The 16,846-nt window shown below is 37.2% G+C and overlaps 1 protein-coding gene across 1 annotated transcript in view; it reads left to right on the top strand.

The window, feature by feature from the left end:
• The window catches only part of Dock4 (dedicator of cytokinesis 4), a 437,995-nt gene that overhangs the window by 296,880 nt on the left and 124,269 nt on the right, over positions 1–16,846 (top strand). Inside the window, exons 17-23 of the mRNA XM_026408408.2 lie at positions 292–448; positions 5,325–5,422; positions 5,532–5,615; positions 5,784–5,884; positions 9,205–9,286; positions 10,434–10,604; positions 15,249–15,441. Coding sequence (XP_026264193.1) covers positions 292–448; positions 5,325–5,422; positions 5,532–5,615; positions 5,784–5,884; positions 9,205–9,286; positions 10,434–10,604; positions 15,249–15,441 — 886 coding nt within the window. The remainder of the gene's footprint in view (positions 1–291; positions 449–5,324; positions 5,423–5,531; positions 5,616–5,783; positions 5,885–9,204; positions 9,287–10,433; positions 10,605–15,248; positions 15,442–16,846) is intronic.

Here is a 16,846-nt window from a genome sequence, read left to right as displayed (position 1 = left end):
GTAACTTGATAAGGTCTCTCACATTGGAAATGACAGCACTAGGATTTAAATTCAGATGGATCTGAGTCCATAATTTGTACTTAATTCTTTTTACACATTTTTGTTGCATTTTACTTAAAAGCCAAATTCTGCTTATAATGTTTTTTGGAATATTTCATTGTTCATAAATGGGTAGGAATGGAAATTTTGCTCAATAATTCTTAATGAAGTCTCTTTCCTCTCTCTCTCTCTCTCTCTCTCTCTCTCTCTCTCTCTCTCTCTCTCTTTTTTTTTGTTTAAATATTTTAACAGTGTGAAGAAAACACAAACCTTCAGGATACTACCCGCTACCTCAAGCTTCCGTTTTCCAAGGGCATTTTCCTTGGGAATAATAATCAAGCCATGAAGGCAACAAAAGAGTCTTTTTGGATAACATCTTTTCTCTGTTCCACAAAACTCACACAAAATGGTAATGTATGATACAGTGTTATTTGAAAGCCTTTGTACCTAAGTGCATGTATGAATTTTGGTAAGAATATTCAGCATGTACTACAGTTACATTTAAGAACTTTGCACTAGAAAAATTGTTGATCTGTTTAGAATTTCCAATAAAATGGATACAGGGGTGACCCAATGATCTGTTGAATACGTGACATTTAAGGATTTCAAAATTATCTCGGTGTTGAAAATCAAGTACACAACTCCTCAAACAAATCATTAAAACCGAGCTGCATTTTTAAAAGAGACCAAAAAAAATACCACCACCTTAATGTCTTGTTTTATAGCTCCATGAAGAGTGCTAATTGTAGGCTTTAGAATAAAGCCTGTTTTTTGTTTAATTAGATGGATATTGCTTTTCTGCTCTGGCATTACTTTTTATGTCAGTGATTGTTTAGCAAGTTATGATTAATAAAGCAAGCTTTTCTCCTTGGCAAATTGTTATGAAAACATCGTCTATAATGAAAGAAGTAAATTAAACATTTTTTTTTCAGTTTTTCATGGTTGCCATATAAGGCTCTTAGCTCGTACCCTGAATGCTATATTAATAAGTTAGATTCATTATACTGAGGAGAATCACTTCATAATAAGGTATTGTGTCTCATAGAACACCACTGTGCCTGAACATTTGTTAGGTGTTATTACTTCTGTCTGTGGTGTCATGGATCATCCTTTGTAGAAGGAAGCATAGTTCTTCTCTTAGAACATAGTATCAGGAAAGAAGCAAAATATAGTAGTATATTGACCACTTTTTAAAATGCCACTCAATTTCAGCATGCATTTTGATAAGACATCAAGTTAAGTTGTCCTAGACTTCATCAGTATTTAGTGGTAAATGATGTTTACTTAAATAAAACCTCCATTGAGGAACAGGGTAGGCATGTGAAAAATGGAGGAACTTTGGGAAAAGGGGAGGGAGAACAGGAAGTGGGTATGGGGGCAGGAAAGACGGTGGAATGAGATGGACATCATTACCCTAGGTACATGTAGGACTGTACATATGGTATGATGCTACAATGTGTACAACCATAGAAATGTAAAATTGTGCTGCAGTTGTGCACAATGATACAAAATGCAAATCCTGCTGTCATATCCCCCAATTAAAGTAAATAAATAAACATCCATTGACAAAACTCAGCGATTAAAAGGCATTAAGTAAACCTCAGGTATTTGTTATGGGACCAATCTACTCCTGTGGAGGTTATATAGATGACAAAATCAACCTGTTGCTTTCTCTCTTAGACAAAATTTATGTTCATCCTACATGGATTAGGATGAATATAAAAAAATTCATCCTAATGAATAAAAAAAAATTGTATTTATCCTACATGTTGTAGAGCTCATATTCACATATAACTAAACATCCCTAGTAAAACATTTTAGGACCACGTTAGTTAACCTTTCCATTGCTGCTATAACAATTGCCACAAACCTGTTGGCTTAGAACAACACAAATATATCACCCTACAGTTTTAGAGATCAGGTATCTAAAATCAGTTTTACTAAGCTAAAATTTGGACACCATAGAGGAGAATACTTTTTCTTACCTTTTCTAGCTTCCAGAGGCTGCCTGCATTTATTAGCTCTTGGGCCTTCCCCCATCTTCTAAAGCCAGTAGTGGCATCTTCAAATTTCTCTCTTACCCTCTTCCATGTTTATAGGACCCTGGTGATTACATTTGACCAGAAAATCCAATATAATTTCCCTATTATAAGACTTTTAATCACATCTGTAAAGTCTCTCTTGCTCTGTAAGGTAAACAGTCAAATTTCTAGGAATTCGGATATGGATATCTTTGGGGGGGAGCATTATTCTGCCCTCCATACAGATAAACCTAACAGTAGAGTCACTGACATCAAAATATTTGGCCTTGCATCCTGAATTTGTTCTAGTTCAAGGATTTAGGATGTTAGGCAGAATTATGAACATAAGAAAGGGAGAACCAAGTGCTAAAAATTAGAAGTTGCTCCTTTACAAAAGAAGAAAACATTTCCAGGTAAATTTAGAAAATAAACTATTCATGAAACCATTCTATTAAACAGCTCACTATACAGAAGCTGGATCAGAATTCCATGCAATGTCTGGCTCATTTTTGGAGGCTGATTATCATTTTGACTTTGATTAACCTTGTCAATGTAAGACAGCTCAAAATGAGCCAGGAAATGAATAGCATGCTTTAAGAGATGAGAAGGGAGAAGGAAGTCAGTTGATCTTTCTAAAATTTACATGCTGGACACACATCTCTGTGTAGAAGTAATCCAGTTCCAAATTGGAATTAAATTGATACGTATTCATTTTGCTTCACTCAAAAAAATATACACATCACATTTCTACTACAGTTGGACATTTAACAAGTGATTCAGTCCCTAGAAGCATTTTCTTAGAGCAGATTTGCATTTCAGAATTCATTAAGGTCTATCTGCACTCTCTGTGTATTACCCAGTATTGTGCATGGATAATGTGCCAAGGCCAGGACATTGTGCTGGAAATCAGTGATTGCCAGAAGTAGAGATTTTAAGCAGGAGTGGGGTCATGTCATCCTCATATTTTATAGCTCTTATAGTATACTTAGTAAATGCTTCTTAAATGGAATATATGAAATCCATATTTTCAGATCATTGTTTCTCATGTGTAGCTAACTTATCTTCATATGATTAAAACAGACCTAGGAGGTGACAGTTTGCCTCAACTTTGAGTACTTGAATACACAATTGTGTTCATGTAGATATAACTGCTGTGTGCTTTCATGTGCTCCTTTAAGAGCAGTCCCAATGGGATTGTCTGAACCACTATAGTTGGTTGTCAAGCTCTGTTCATGAGGCTCCTGATCCTCAGTGATTAGAAGGCATTAAATAAACCTCAGTTTTACTGCCTCTGGGGATGCCACTGTATGACCAGCAGAGCCACCTCCTTGCATTGGACAGAGCCCTGAACTACACAGCAACTGCTTCACTTGAAGGGGAAGGGAAAGAGAGCCAGGGGAAGGAGTGAGAGTGGGATGGGATGGGGTGGGAAGTAAGGAGTGAATGGCTGGGGAAATGTAATAGGAGTTTTTAAAAAGAAGATATTAGGAATGGGAGGCATCCTGAAATTAAATGGGAGAAGAAGAAAGGAGGAAGAAGAAAGAAGCAAACTAGGAGAATAATAGAGCCCTGTCTCTGTAATTCATTGTGGGTCTCACTGTGGAACTATCTGATATTCTAAATAAAGCCAATCCATTTTTAAAAGGTTTCAATAATATCCTCAGGATATCTGAGTTAGAAAGTAATATTTAACATTTCCATGATTTTTTTGGTTAGAAGACATCATAAATCTATTTCAAAATTGGTATTTCAAATATTTCTTCTTTTTCCTATTTTAAATCATTCTTCTCCTTTTCACAGTTGTAGATACACATTCCTATTTAGTACAGGTTGAGTATTCCTTGTCTGATATGCTTGGGACTAGAATTATTTCAGATATTAGGATTTTTTTATATTATAAAATATTTACATATGCATAAGATATCTTGGGGATGAGACCCAAGTCCAAACATAGAATTTATTTAAGTTTCATATACACCTTATATACATAAGCTAATGCTAATTATAGACAATATTTTTAATGGTCCAGCATTTTGGCTATGATCTATCACAGGAAGTCACAACTTAACTGACCCACAACTTAAGTGGATTTCCACTTATGGCATCATGTTGGTGCTAAAAAAGTTTTGAATTTTGTAGTATTTTGGGATTTTGAATTTTCAGATTAGAGATGCTCCACTTGTAGTAAACTTCTTACTAAAATCTTTTATGAAGATTATCTCTCATCTGTCTTTGGTGAAATTGCTTCCCTTTCCTGTTAAGATTCTTGTGCTTTTTCACATTTCTGTTCAATCTGTATTTTCCTTCTCAACGACTTTCTTGATTTTTGTGAGGTTTAGGATGTTTTGATTCGTTATTAGTCTTTTTGTCTCTCAGCAAGTCCCATTTGGGTTTCTTCTGAAACAAGTGCTTTGAAGTGAATTTCTCACTGTTCCACCTGGAAAATCCCTCCAGGCTTCTCTCTCTACCCTGCTGAGCCTGGAAGCCATCCCTGCTGGGCTTGCAGGGCTCAGGGCCCACAGGTAGTTTCAGAAGGGAAGGCAGTTGTAGAGGAGGGCACTGTGCTTACCCAGAATCCAGGGCAGAAGATAGCCTCTGAAATCTAGGAACTGGCACTCTCATGTCTGAGAACACTGGGCTTGTCATTATTGTGCAGTGACCTTTAAGTCCTGCAGGGTTTGGGTCACTTTGTCCATCAAGAAGACCTTTGATCTAGGCAAAGTTGGGTGCTAAGCGGAGTATTCATGTTTGGAGGTACAAAGGTAAATAAAGGAGGTTCTCAGCCCCCAAGAAATTCTCATCTTACTAGGAAGAGGCACAAATTATTCAACAAACATTTGTCAGTCAGATACCTACTCTCTTCTTGCTATTGGGAGTACCATAGGGCCAAGCTTAGCTCTATTTTATATTGATGTTTATGGTCAGTTTGGGGCATTAACAAACAACTGTGATGGTAAGACAGGAGTTACTGTTAGGTGGAGCACATAGAAGAGATGATTAGCTAGGGATCCCAGAAAAGGATTCTTGGATGAAGCAGCATCCAACCTGAAAACTAAAGGGTTAAGTAGGAGCAGGGAGGAATAATTAGAATACACTGAAATAAATGCTATCCTGGAGATGCCTGCAACTTAAATGGCCAGGAGGGGCATTTAAATGGCCAGGAGGGGCATTTAACTTAAATGGCAGGAGTTCTTGTGTTTAAGAACTCAACTTTTATCACTATTCTCTATAAAGGCAATTAATCTTCCTTTTGTATTTGAAAAGGTGATATGCTTGATCTTTTGAAATGGAGAACCCATCCAGACAAGATCACAGGCTGTCTCTCCAAATTAAAAGAAATCGATGGCTCAGAGATAGTAAAGGTACATGTTATTTCATTACCCATCTTGGAAACTTACAGAATAAAGAACATTTGGAGGGGAAGCACAAATAGTATTTTATTCATTCATTTACTACTTCTTTATCCAACAGTTTCTGCAAGATACACTGGATACCCTATTTGGAATTTTAGATGAAAATTCCCAGAAATATGGGTCTAAAGTGTTTGATTCTTTGGTAAGTTCAGATTCACTCAATTATGTTGTAATGATTATCTCTCTCAATCTTGACTTTCATGAGGCTGTTTTAGAGATATGCAGTTGATAATGTGTTTATTTTTAACGGAACAAAAAAAAATCTCAATCTGCATTTGGTTTTAAAAAGCTCAATTTTTTTTTTTTTTAGGTTCACATAATAAATTTGCTGCAAGATAGCAAATTTCACCACTTTAAGCCTGTAATGGACACTTACATTGAGAGTCATTTTGCTGGGGCCCTTGCGTACAGGTAAAGCCATTTATCTTGTAATTCGTTTAGAAGCAGTTCCTTTTGAGCTTGTCTAAGCAGAAGCAGCTGTATAGGAACATTTAAAGGGGGTGCAGGAAGAAATGAAGCACAGCATCTGAAATGCCTCTTGAGACAATATCTTTCTTCCTCACACATGGCTAGGACTGATTTTGGTTGAAAACAGGAAAAAAAAAAAACAACAACAACAACTTCCTGAATTCTATCTCTGAGACCTAAAATATAAAGTATTTTCTTCTTGTCTCTGTTTAACTTGATGTTCTTTAGTCAAAAATGTCTGGTTATTTCATTTCAAGGCTTCATTTAATTACCGTATTCCCTGATGATTATGTATATCTTTTTTTTTTTTTTTTTGGTACTAGGATTGAATCCAGGGTCACTTAACCCTTGAGACACATACCCAGCCCTTTTTATTTTTTATTTAGAGACAGGGTGTCCCTAAATCCAGGGCCTTGCTAGTTTGGTGAAGTTGGTATTGAACTTGTGATCTTCCTGCCTCAGCCTCCTGAGTTGCTGGGATTACAGGTATGCATCACTGCCCCTGAAGATTATCTTGAAGAAAGAGATACGGAGAGGAAAACAATCTTTGCCTTGGTACCTGCTTGAAAGCATTCATTCATTCAGTTGTTAATATCTACTGAGCACCTACTTCATACTAGAGCTTTTATTTTGTTCTGATAATGTGAAGACTTGGTCTCTGGCCTCAAGTCATTTAGTTTCTGGAATCTACCCTTTGATGGCTGCTGCCATTTTAACTGTTCCTCATTTCCCACCAACTTGGATGATGCAAGTAAGGCTTAGAGTGAATGAATAGTGCTTAGCTGGTGCCTTCTCCCAGGCAGCTTAGTTGACAATTGCCAGAAGGCAACTCTTCTCTCTTTCAATCCTATAAATAACACCTTTCTAGTTTTGGGCCCTGTTTAAATATAATCCTGAAGTTCTGTTTCCTCACTCCAGTGCTGTCATTGCTTTGCTGTCCACATTTCTACCTTAAACCTTCAGCACCTGTGGGCACGTACATACACAATTCACCAGTTCCCAGAGGTGAGCTCAAAGATCCTGGGAGCAGATTTTTACCTGCCTCCCAATCTAAGTGACATATAAAGGTAGTAAGTAATCACATAAGTATTTGATCAGCTTGAGTATTTCTGACAATGACATATTTTACTTAAAGTAGGTCTCCAAAATTTTAGTAAACTAAGATATTTTTGTAAGACTTTACCCTCTATCAGGGTGATTTACTACTAAGGTGAAATGTAACAACAGGAACAGTTTTGAAATGTTGGCCTGCTCAACCTAACAATTTGGATCCCAGTATGAGGAGGTCAGTGCTTCTCACTGAAATTGTCATTGGAAGATAGAAGACAAGAGTATAATTTCTAATATTTCAAGTTGGCCAGAAAAGCAAGATAACCAGTCCTAACGAGACAGAGAAGGCCTGTGCAATCTTCTCAAGCTGTAGGTGGTTGGGAATTTGCTGACATCTTTAAAATAGAACTTCCTGCAGCATCTCCCTCCTAGCATGTCCGGATATTCTTTTCTGACCAATACAAAAATTCCTGTGTGATCTTTTCTCTAAAATTGCAACAAAGGTTAAAAAGGAAGCTGTTGCCCCTCCCAGAACAAAGCCAAAAGAAAGGCTTTGAAGGCCAAGAAGGTAGTGCTAAAAGGCATCCACAGCCACAATAAAAGAAAAGACCCACACATTACCCACCTCCTACAGCCCAAGACACTGTAGCTCCAGAGGCAGCCCACGTACCTTCAAAAGAGTGTCCCCAAAAGAAACATGCTTGACCATGCTGGCATCATGGAGTTCTCCCTGACCACTGAGTTGGCTATGAGGAAGATACAAGACACATACCTGTGTTCATTATGGAAGTCAAGGCTGAAAAGCACCAACTGATTGTGAAGTGGCTCTCTGGCATTAATGTGATCAAGGTCAATATCCCATCAGTCCTAATGGAGTTCAGAAAAAAGGCATATTTTCAAGAGGCTCTTGATTACGATGCTTTGAATATTTCCAGCAAAATTAGGATTATCTAAACGAATCCAGCTAGCAAACTCTTAGTATACATTTTTTTTATCATAAAAAAATGGTTGTGTGAATTGTTTCAAGAAATTAAGAACTGACCAAAGTTGAATGTGGCAAGAATGTAATCTTAAGTGTCCTAGGTTGTTGATTTCCTTTTTAAATTTTTTGTTTCTTTTTTTAAAAAAAAATTTATTTGTTTTAATTAGTTATACATGACAGTAGAATGCACTTATATACTTTCATATATCATACATAGAAGGGTTATAATTTCTCATTTTTCTGATTATACATATGGTAGAATCACTTGGTCATACAGTCACATACATACATAAAGTAATAATGTCTGTTTCATTCTACTATCTTTCTTATCAACATACTTTATATACAAACAGAGATACAAAAATTATGTTATATATGTGTATTAAGAATTGTAATATGGGCTGGGGATGTGGCTCAAGCGGTAGTGCGTTCGCCTGGCATGCGTGCGGCCCGGGTTCGATCCTCAGCACCACATACAAACAAAGATGTTGTGTCTGCCGAAAACTAAAAAAAAAATAAAATAAATATTAAAAAATTCTCTCTCTCTCTCTTTAAAAAAAAAAAAAGAATTGTAATACAAAAAAAAAAATAGCGTTACCTTAGATTAGGTAGAGGGAAGTGAAAGGAGGGGAAGGCAGGGGATGTGGGAATAAGAAATTTTTTGTTTCTTAAAGCTAAATCTACTTTGCTCCTCTAGAAACGTTTTCTAAGATGCACTTTGGCAATAAGACTTATTATTTTTTTCATGACATGAGAAATCCATGGGGGTGTAGCTTAGAGTTTCAGGTATTGCTTTTACTCCCTTTTGCCTGCAGCTGAAAGGTAATGCATCTATCTGCTCATGTGATCAGTGGGGAAGAAATCCCAGCTAGCAGTTGTTCAGGGTTGACTACAAGATCCCTACTTCCAGCCACTTGCTTGGCCAGAATCCTTTTCTCCAGTATTTGTGTTCACTCCTTTGAGAGAGCATTGCCAGAAATAGGGTGGGCAATGGAATATGTTCAGATTAAGGGGAATTTCAAGGGGCGACAGCACATTTTCTCTCTTTAGCTTCAAAAAGGGGTAGTGACATTGATCTACAGGCTTAGTAAAATATTATATAGCAAATTGACAGAAAACTATGAACCTCACAGGGAAAGAAGATTCCTCATGATGCACATATCAGGTTTATTGGCATTTCATTGAAAGTTCAACCAACTCTACTTTGTGCACATTTCTCCCTGTATTTTAGAGATCTCATCAAAGTTCTCAAGTGGTATGTGGACAGGATAACAGAAGCAGAGCGGCAAGAGCATATCCAGGAGGTGCTGAAGGTAATAGCATGCTGTTGAAAACAGATAACATATTCTAACAAAGCTGTGGCACTGTGATGCTTAAACTAATTGGTCTCCTCTACACAGACAGTAATTGGTGATGATATGCTACTGACATTCCAATTCAAGGATCTTAATCAGCTTATGCTGCTCCAGAGCTGATGAAATTCAAAAGGGACTTTGCCAGGCTTGTCCACTGGAACCTGCTCAGGATTGAATCCTTGCCTCTCTGGCCTCCTGGAAACTTGAAGTCAAATTCCTGAGTGTCAGGGGGAAAGGGCCTATGAAAGAAGACTGCACATGAGCAGTTAAGCTTAGAAGTTCCTGGCTCTTGTTTCTATCTACCTGACAGAGACCATCTGAGAATCATGCATCTTAAATTTTAAGAGAGAATAGGGTTGTTGAGGAAGGATCACAATAAGGAACCCGAGGCTTTACTGGGTCTCATGTTTGATGCTGTTCCTGTCTCTGGGCCTTATATGTTCCTTTGTATTTGGAGATACTAATATCTGATTCATGATCAAGGACAATACAAATTCTCAGTGGTCTAGGCCCCGCCCTGGTAGTCTTCTGTTGAGTATCATCTTATGTATTACAGGTAAAGTATTCATTTTTTGAAACAAGCATTGTAATCATTATGAATTTTTCATTTTGGTCTGCTTGAAGGTAAAATGCCAAGTGACAAGAGTACCTACCAAAGCAAAATCACTTTTTTTTGTTATCAGGAATTGAACCCAGGGCTGCTTTACCCCTGAACCACATCCCCAGCCCTTTTTATTTTTATTTTGAGACAGGGTCTAAGTTGCTTAGGGCCTCACTAAGTTCCAAAATCACTTTTGAAAATCAGGTATCTCTTCATGGACCAAATCTAAAAAGCCATCTGAGGATCAAAAATATTCAGCATTCATGAATTCAGCATTCGTTCAGAATTACAAAACATTTTAAATTTTCTGTACATTTATTAGGCATTAGGAAAAAATGGCTCTTACCCCTTCAAGTAAATACATTTAAAAATCTCACAGGACCTTGGTGTTTAAATCAGTAGTTGAAAAGTCTAATACTGTACCATGCTTTTTATGCTGTGTCATGGTTACATAAATACTCTTGCTCTCCTTTGAAGCTAACTTTTTAAACTTTTCCTTTTCAGGCACAAGAATACATTTTTAAATACATAGTTCAATCCCGAAGGCTCTTTTCCCTTGCCACTGGTGGGCAAAATGAAGAGGAATTCCGCTGCTGCATTCAGGAGCTCCTTATGTCCGTCCGTTTCTTTCTTTCACAAGAGAGCAAAGGATCTGGAGCATTATCTCAGTCACAGGTAATTTGTTTCCATCTCTGCTGAATGGAGGAAAACTGTGAATGTGATCTGGGTTTTCTTTTTTTTTTGTTTTGTCGTTGTTGTTGTTTTACACAGCAGCATAACTGAAATTCCCCACCAGAAATCCACAGCTCCACACTTCATATTTGTAGTCTGATCATCATTGTGAATAGACTTAAGCATCCCCAGCTCTGAGCACCAGCTTTCCCTAGATTGCCTTTCCCAGCCCTTCCCTCTGCTTAGAGGGGCTGTTGGTTGCCTGCTCCTTGTTTCAGTTACCAGGATGCATCCTGCTGGTCAGGCACATCATCATCAGCCTCAGGGGAGGAATTGTAAGAGAGCCAATCTAGTGCAGTTCTTTCCCCCAAGCCTGGTACTGCATTTTCATCTATTGAGAATCATTAGACTTCACTAAACTGCATGTTGTTTTGTTTTGTTTTATTTAACTTGACTGTAATCATCCTGGGACTGATCGTGTAAGACCAGAGCTGAGTTCATGCTGCCAGGTTCTCTTACCAGGTGTAGCCTAACATATTGCTTTTTGTTTTTTGTTTTAGAACAGGATCCAACTACTTTCCAAATAGCATGGCCTTGTACGTGTTTCAAGAGATAATTCTGAATATCTTTCTCTATTCTTTCTCAATCCTTCTTATGTACTTCTAATTCTAATGACTTGGTTTCAAATCTGTCAGAAGAAGCAGGCTCTGTTCATACTCTTGAGACCAGAGACTTTTAATCCTTGAGCACATATCAAGGGAGATGAGATCAAACTAGATCCTTAATGGTTTTGACACAATTTGGTGACATGGGGCATTTGGAAGGCATAGTATATGATAGCAAAAACAGCAGAAGTGTACCAGTCCTGTGATAATAGAGCTGTGCTTTTTCTGACTGTTTATTGCTATTCTTGTCACATTCTCTTCTGTACAGTGATGGACTCATCTTCCATCTGGGCAAGGATACAACACAGGCTTTTTTAAATGTCATCTTGGCCTCTCTAGTCAACAGCACAATCACTGCACTTCAGGAACTTGCCAGAGACCTCAATATCAAATGTCCAGTAGCCAAACCCTACTTGAAGTAGTCGATATTTGAGAAGCATAATCCAGCAGGCTAACCACATGTTCCCATCATGTTTCCGTTTCTACAAAAGCTATTCGTAACTTGAGTTTTCATCCTAAGATTTCTCTTTACTGGTTTCAGAGACAAAGTTTGCCTAATTTGAACCTGAAAAATATTTTCTTACTCTTAAGAGTAACCTTAATTCATGGGTTCTCACTTCCTAGACATTCTAGAGATTTCTAACCCTCTTTAAAGCTATAGAAATATTTCTTTACCTTAGTTGTATTTCTATTGAACCCTAACCATCCCCATAAGGTGACTCCGGCCACTATGGTACTGCAGGGAGAGTAGTTCTGCTTTTATTTTTGTAACACACTGACTTCTATTGCTCTTGGTTATTGACATTCTATCCACGACCAAGTTTGAGAAACAACTTTGGCACCTTTCAATAATCGTATTTGAACTGTGCTCGATGATACATGCCTGTAATCCCAGCAACTCAGGAGGTTGAAGCAGGAGGCTCACGAGTTCAAAGCCAGCCTCAGCAGCTTAGTGAGACACTACCTCTAATAATATATTTTTAAAAGGGCTGAGGATGTGGCTCAGTAGTTAAGTGCCCTGGGTTCAATCCCTGTTACCAAATAAATAAATAAATATATAATCATATTTGATTTTTTCCCTTAACTGCCTGATAAGACATAAAGCCAACTCCCAAAACATAATCCTATTTGATTTTTTTCCTAATCAAGAGATAATATACAAAATATGTGCAAGGCTTCTGAATATCTTTATCAATTTTTCTGAAGTCATTCTTTATTGTTTTGTACAGTATCCTTTACCCCTAAATTTTGATGTAATAATTTTCTTTTTAGTTTGATGCTAAGAAAAAGCTCATATAAAATGATAGATTGGTGAGGGGTTTTTTAAAAATATTTTTTAGTTGTCAATGGACCTTTATTTTATTTATTCATATGTGGTGCTGAGAATCTAATCCAGTACCTCACACATGCTAGGCCAGCACTCTACCACTGAGCCACCACCCCAACACCCTAGAGTGGTGAGTTTTTTAATGAGTGCATGGCCCTCTATATTTTGGGAGGAAGGGGAAGGCCATACTTCTTTCTATATCAGGTTTCCTTGTGATCTCACACCTTTCTTCACAAAAGCAGGGTGTCACTCATCTGATTGATTCAGTGTGACCCTTTTCTGTTGTTGAATAACAAATGACCACAGCTTAATGACTTTAATTAATGCTCTTTTATGGGGTCACAATTTTGAAGATTGGATGTCTGCGCAGAGTTCATTGAATTCTTTGCTGAAGGTCTCCCAAAGCTAAAATCAAGGAATTGGCTTTGATGTCTTATCTGGCAGCTTAGGAAAAGAATATGCTCTCAGGATTTTTTTAGGCTTTTGGCAGAAGTCTTTCCTTGTGTTTGCAAGATTGAGGTCTGCTTCCCTTGATGGCTGTGAGCTGGGGCATGGGAGATACTCTTGGCTTCTAGAACCACTGGCATTCTTCAGCATGTGCCTTCTCCATCTTCAAAGCCAGCAAACATATGCTGAATCCTTCTCATGCTTTGAATCTGTCTGATTGCTTCTGCTACCAGCCAGAGTAAACTCTGTTTTAAAGGTTTGTGATTAGGAGAGGTACATGTATATAATCGATATTTTAAGGCCAACTGATTAGTAACCTTCATTACATCTGCAAAATCCCATTTGCCTTATAGCATAATATAATTGTAAGAACAGTGGGAACAAAGGTCATTGGGGGTCTTCTTTGAATTCTCTCTACTACATCCAGAACCAAGGATATTCGTGGCCTTGGCTTTTCTATCAGGCTGCCTTGAAGGGAGAAATCCAGATTTCTTGATCAGTTTTGCATTTCTTCCATGGCTACAACTCAGGGGAAAGCCTACTCCTTTGAGACAGAGGAGCCATCCCAGCAATCTCTCAGATTGGATCAGTGGACAGCAGCCCCACATCTGTCTGTTATGGTCCTAGTAAGGAAGTTCATTTAATGTCATGGCCACAGCCCAGCTCTGCAATGGCACTTTCCTGGGTACCTCTGCCTTGGGCAGTACTAAGGGCCAGTTCACTGGAATAGCAATGGTTTTTGGTTTCCCATTCCACAGACAGACCCCTGCTCCAGGATCCCCTGGAAAAGAAAAGGAATGACAGAAGGTTTAAAGGCCCAAGATATTGCTGTAAATTCCTGCTGATTATTTTTCCCTATTTGTCTTGGCCACCAGGAAGATCAAAACTAAATTGTACTTTTATTTTTATTTTCAGTAAAAACTCTTAGCTTGCCCTAGTACTTCTTTCTGTCCTTGTCATACAATCTTTGTTTCTTTATTCTTTTTAATAGTCTTATTACATATGTATCAGGTACTTTTTTAAAGTAAAAAAGATGTAAATAAAGAATTAAGGGATACATTAAAGGGTACATGAAGAAAATCAACTTATTTGACGTTTTAGTAATCCAAAAACTAGGCTCATTTTATTTCATTTCACTTGTATTTTTACTTCATTCATATGACTCAGCTCTTTGCAGAGTACATTGAAAGTTATATAAATATAGTCTTTAACAGAGATTACCAAGTTATTGACTTTAAGTAAGAAGTAAATTATAATTTTTAAGAGTCAAGAGCATAATCATTAGCTCTTTGAATTTGAATCATCAGCACATGTAGACAGCACTCAGTTTCCATGGCGTCATGGCGTTGACTTTCCCTGGCTGGGCAGCCAGTGAGCTCTGTAGGCTCAACATAGTGGAAACCTGTACCCGCTTCCCTCAGTGACTGCAATTGAGGCTGATTGACAGCTCCTTCCATTGCCCTCTGTTTATGGAATTTATAAGAGCTGAGTTTGTTTTGATGTTCAGTTATAGCCCGATTTTTTAAGTTATGTCTCTCAGGAGTTGACATTGGCATCCATTTTTTCCCATATAAAATGATCATAAGCTTCCTTTATTGACCAAAAAAATAATTGTTCTTAGTCTTTACATACACTTTTTGGTTTATAATAGATCATGAAGTGATGCAAGATATTGTTCAATGATCTTTTTTGTTTTAAAAGTGGTAAAACTAAAATGACTTTCCAAAGTCACAGTGTTGATTAGAAAACAAGTTAGTACTTTTTTAACCTGATCTTTCTGCCCTGCCCTGTGTTTTCTCTTAAATCATAAATTGAATGTTTTAGGGAATCGATATGTTCAGCCTCTTGGAGATAAATGAGATTAAAATGACCATTTCAGAAAGCTTTGCCAAAACAGAATGAAATCCAAGTGACTGCAATCCAGGTCTTAGTAATGCATTCATTCTCTTCTGATTCTCTTTTACTGATTCGGGGCGGGGGGGGTTGCCAATCATTTTGCTAATGTGATTTTTAGATTCTCTTAGTTTTTATTATGTTGTTTCTTTGCATATTCCTGAAAACTTTCTTCTGTCACAGATCTTTTCAGATTTTTGCCTTTTTAGTTTTGGTAACAGAAATATTTTGTATTCACGTTTCTTCCATTTTAAAATACTGTCACAATTCTCATGATTTATCAGGAAATTGATTTAAATTTCTCTTCTCTTCAAGGCTGTGTTTCTGAGTTCCTTCCCGGCAGTGTACTCAGAGCTGCTGAAGCTCTTCGATGTTCGGGAAGTGGCCAACTTGGTGCAGGACACCCTGGGTAGCCTGCCCACCATCATGCACGTGGATGATTCCCTGCAGGCCATTAAGCTGCAGTGCATTGGCAAAACTGTGGAAAGCCAGCTTTATACCAATCCAGGTAGGCTGAGTTCCAGATAAAATTATGTCTCCAGAAGACCATTATATACCTAGTTTGTGGTCAGCAGAAAATGTTTTTTAAAAAATTAAAAATCACTTTCTCAAAACATTGTAATTTGTATGGCAAATTTATTTAGTGGTCAAATATAAAAGCATGACTTATAAAAGATTATTTCTAGAAAGAATGAACGAGACACAGTGGTGTATGCCTATAGTCCCAGATACTCAGGAGGTTGTGAGTAGAGGATCACCTAAGCCCCAGAGTTGAGACCAGCCTTGGCAACAACAGCAAGATCCTGTCTCAAAAAAAAAAAAAAAAAAAGGGAAGAAAGAATGAAAACTAATGGTTAAATGTTTTGTTCTAATCATAACTACTTGTAATGTAACGTGATTTTTTTGGAACATTTTTTTTCTAGATTGTTTTTAATGTCAATAAAAATGTAACATTTCCTTCAGAGGTTCTCATAAGCACCCATGTGATCCTTGTTTTATCTCTTGTTTTTCATAGTTTTCAATTGATTTTTGTCCTGACTAAAACTATATGGAAGTTTTATGTGCTGTCATTTTTTATTTTATCTCAATAGCAACTAATGTTACTAAATTGTTTTGTCATAATTTCTGTTACATAATCCCATTGCTTCTTGTTTTCTTCTTATTTTTTCCTAAAGTAAATAAGAGTAAATTCCCACTTCGTGTTACTTTACTTAAAGAAGTTTTCATCAGTTTCATTAAGTAAAAAATCTTTTTATAGATTCTAAGAATCATTTCTCCTTATGAATACATATATGTATGCATACATAATTCTTTTGAAATAGGATTTCCAATATACTAAACAAAGAAACTTTTTTACATTATTTTATCATAAAATGTAATGAACTGACAAACAAGAATAGAGCACAATATGAATAAATCATAAAATATCTTAACGTCAGATATCTGATTTAGGACTTTTATCAAGAAACTTATCAGAGGCTGGGGTTATGGCTCAGTGATAGAGCACTTGCCTAGCACATGTGAGGGGCTGGGTTGATTTCTGCCATATTTCTCCCAAACTGACCAGATAAGTTTTTGTTAGGTTAAACTCTCATAAAGAGTCATTCAGGTAATCAAGACAGTTTTAAAGTGTAAGGAACTTATTTGGGGGAATTTTGCTCATTTATGTTTCTGTGAGATTTGCTCTGTTTATGGCCCTGTTTCCTGTTTCTATACGCTGAAGGCAGTATAGAAAGCAAGACTAGATAGATTGTTAAGACAAGAAACTGCTACCTTCCAGGAATAAAAATACTGAATCTTTGTGGAAGTTGACGAGAGTATTTATTTATTGCCCAGTGAAGGGCAAAAGGACTTATGATGCAGGATATGTAGATTCTGCAAGGTCTGAGCCGAGCCCTGAAGGAGAGGCTCTG

This window comes from Urocitellus parryii, chromosome 3 (genome assembly GCF_045843805.1).
Source record: "Urocitellus parryii isolate mUroPar1 chromosome 3, mUroPar1.hap1, whole genome shotgun sequence".
Lineage (NCBI taxonomy): Eukaryota > Metazoa > Chordata > Mammalia > Rodentia > Sciuridae > Urocitellus > Urocitellus parryii.
Note: the sequence above shows the minus strand (reverse complement) of the source record. Positions and strands in the feature narration are given on the sequence as shown.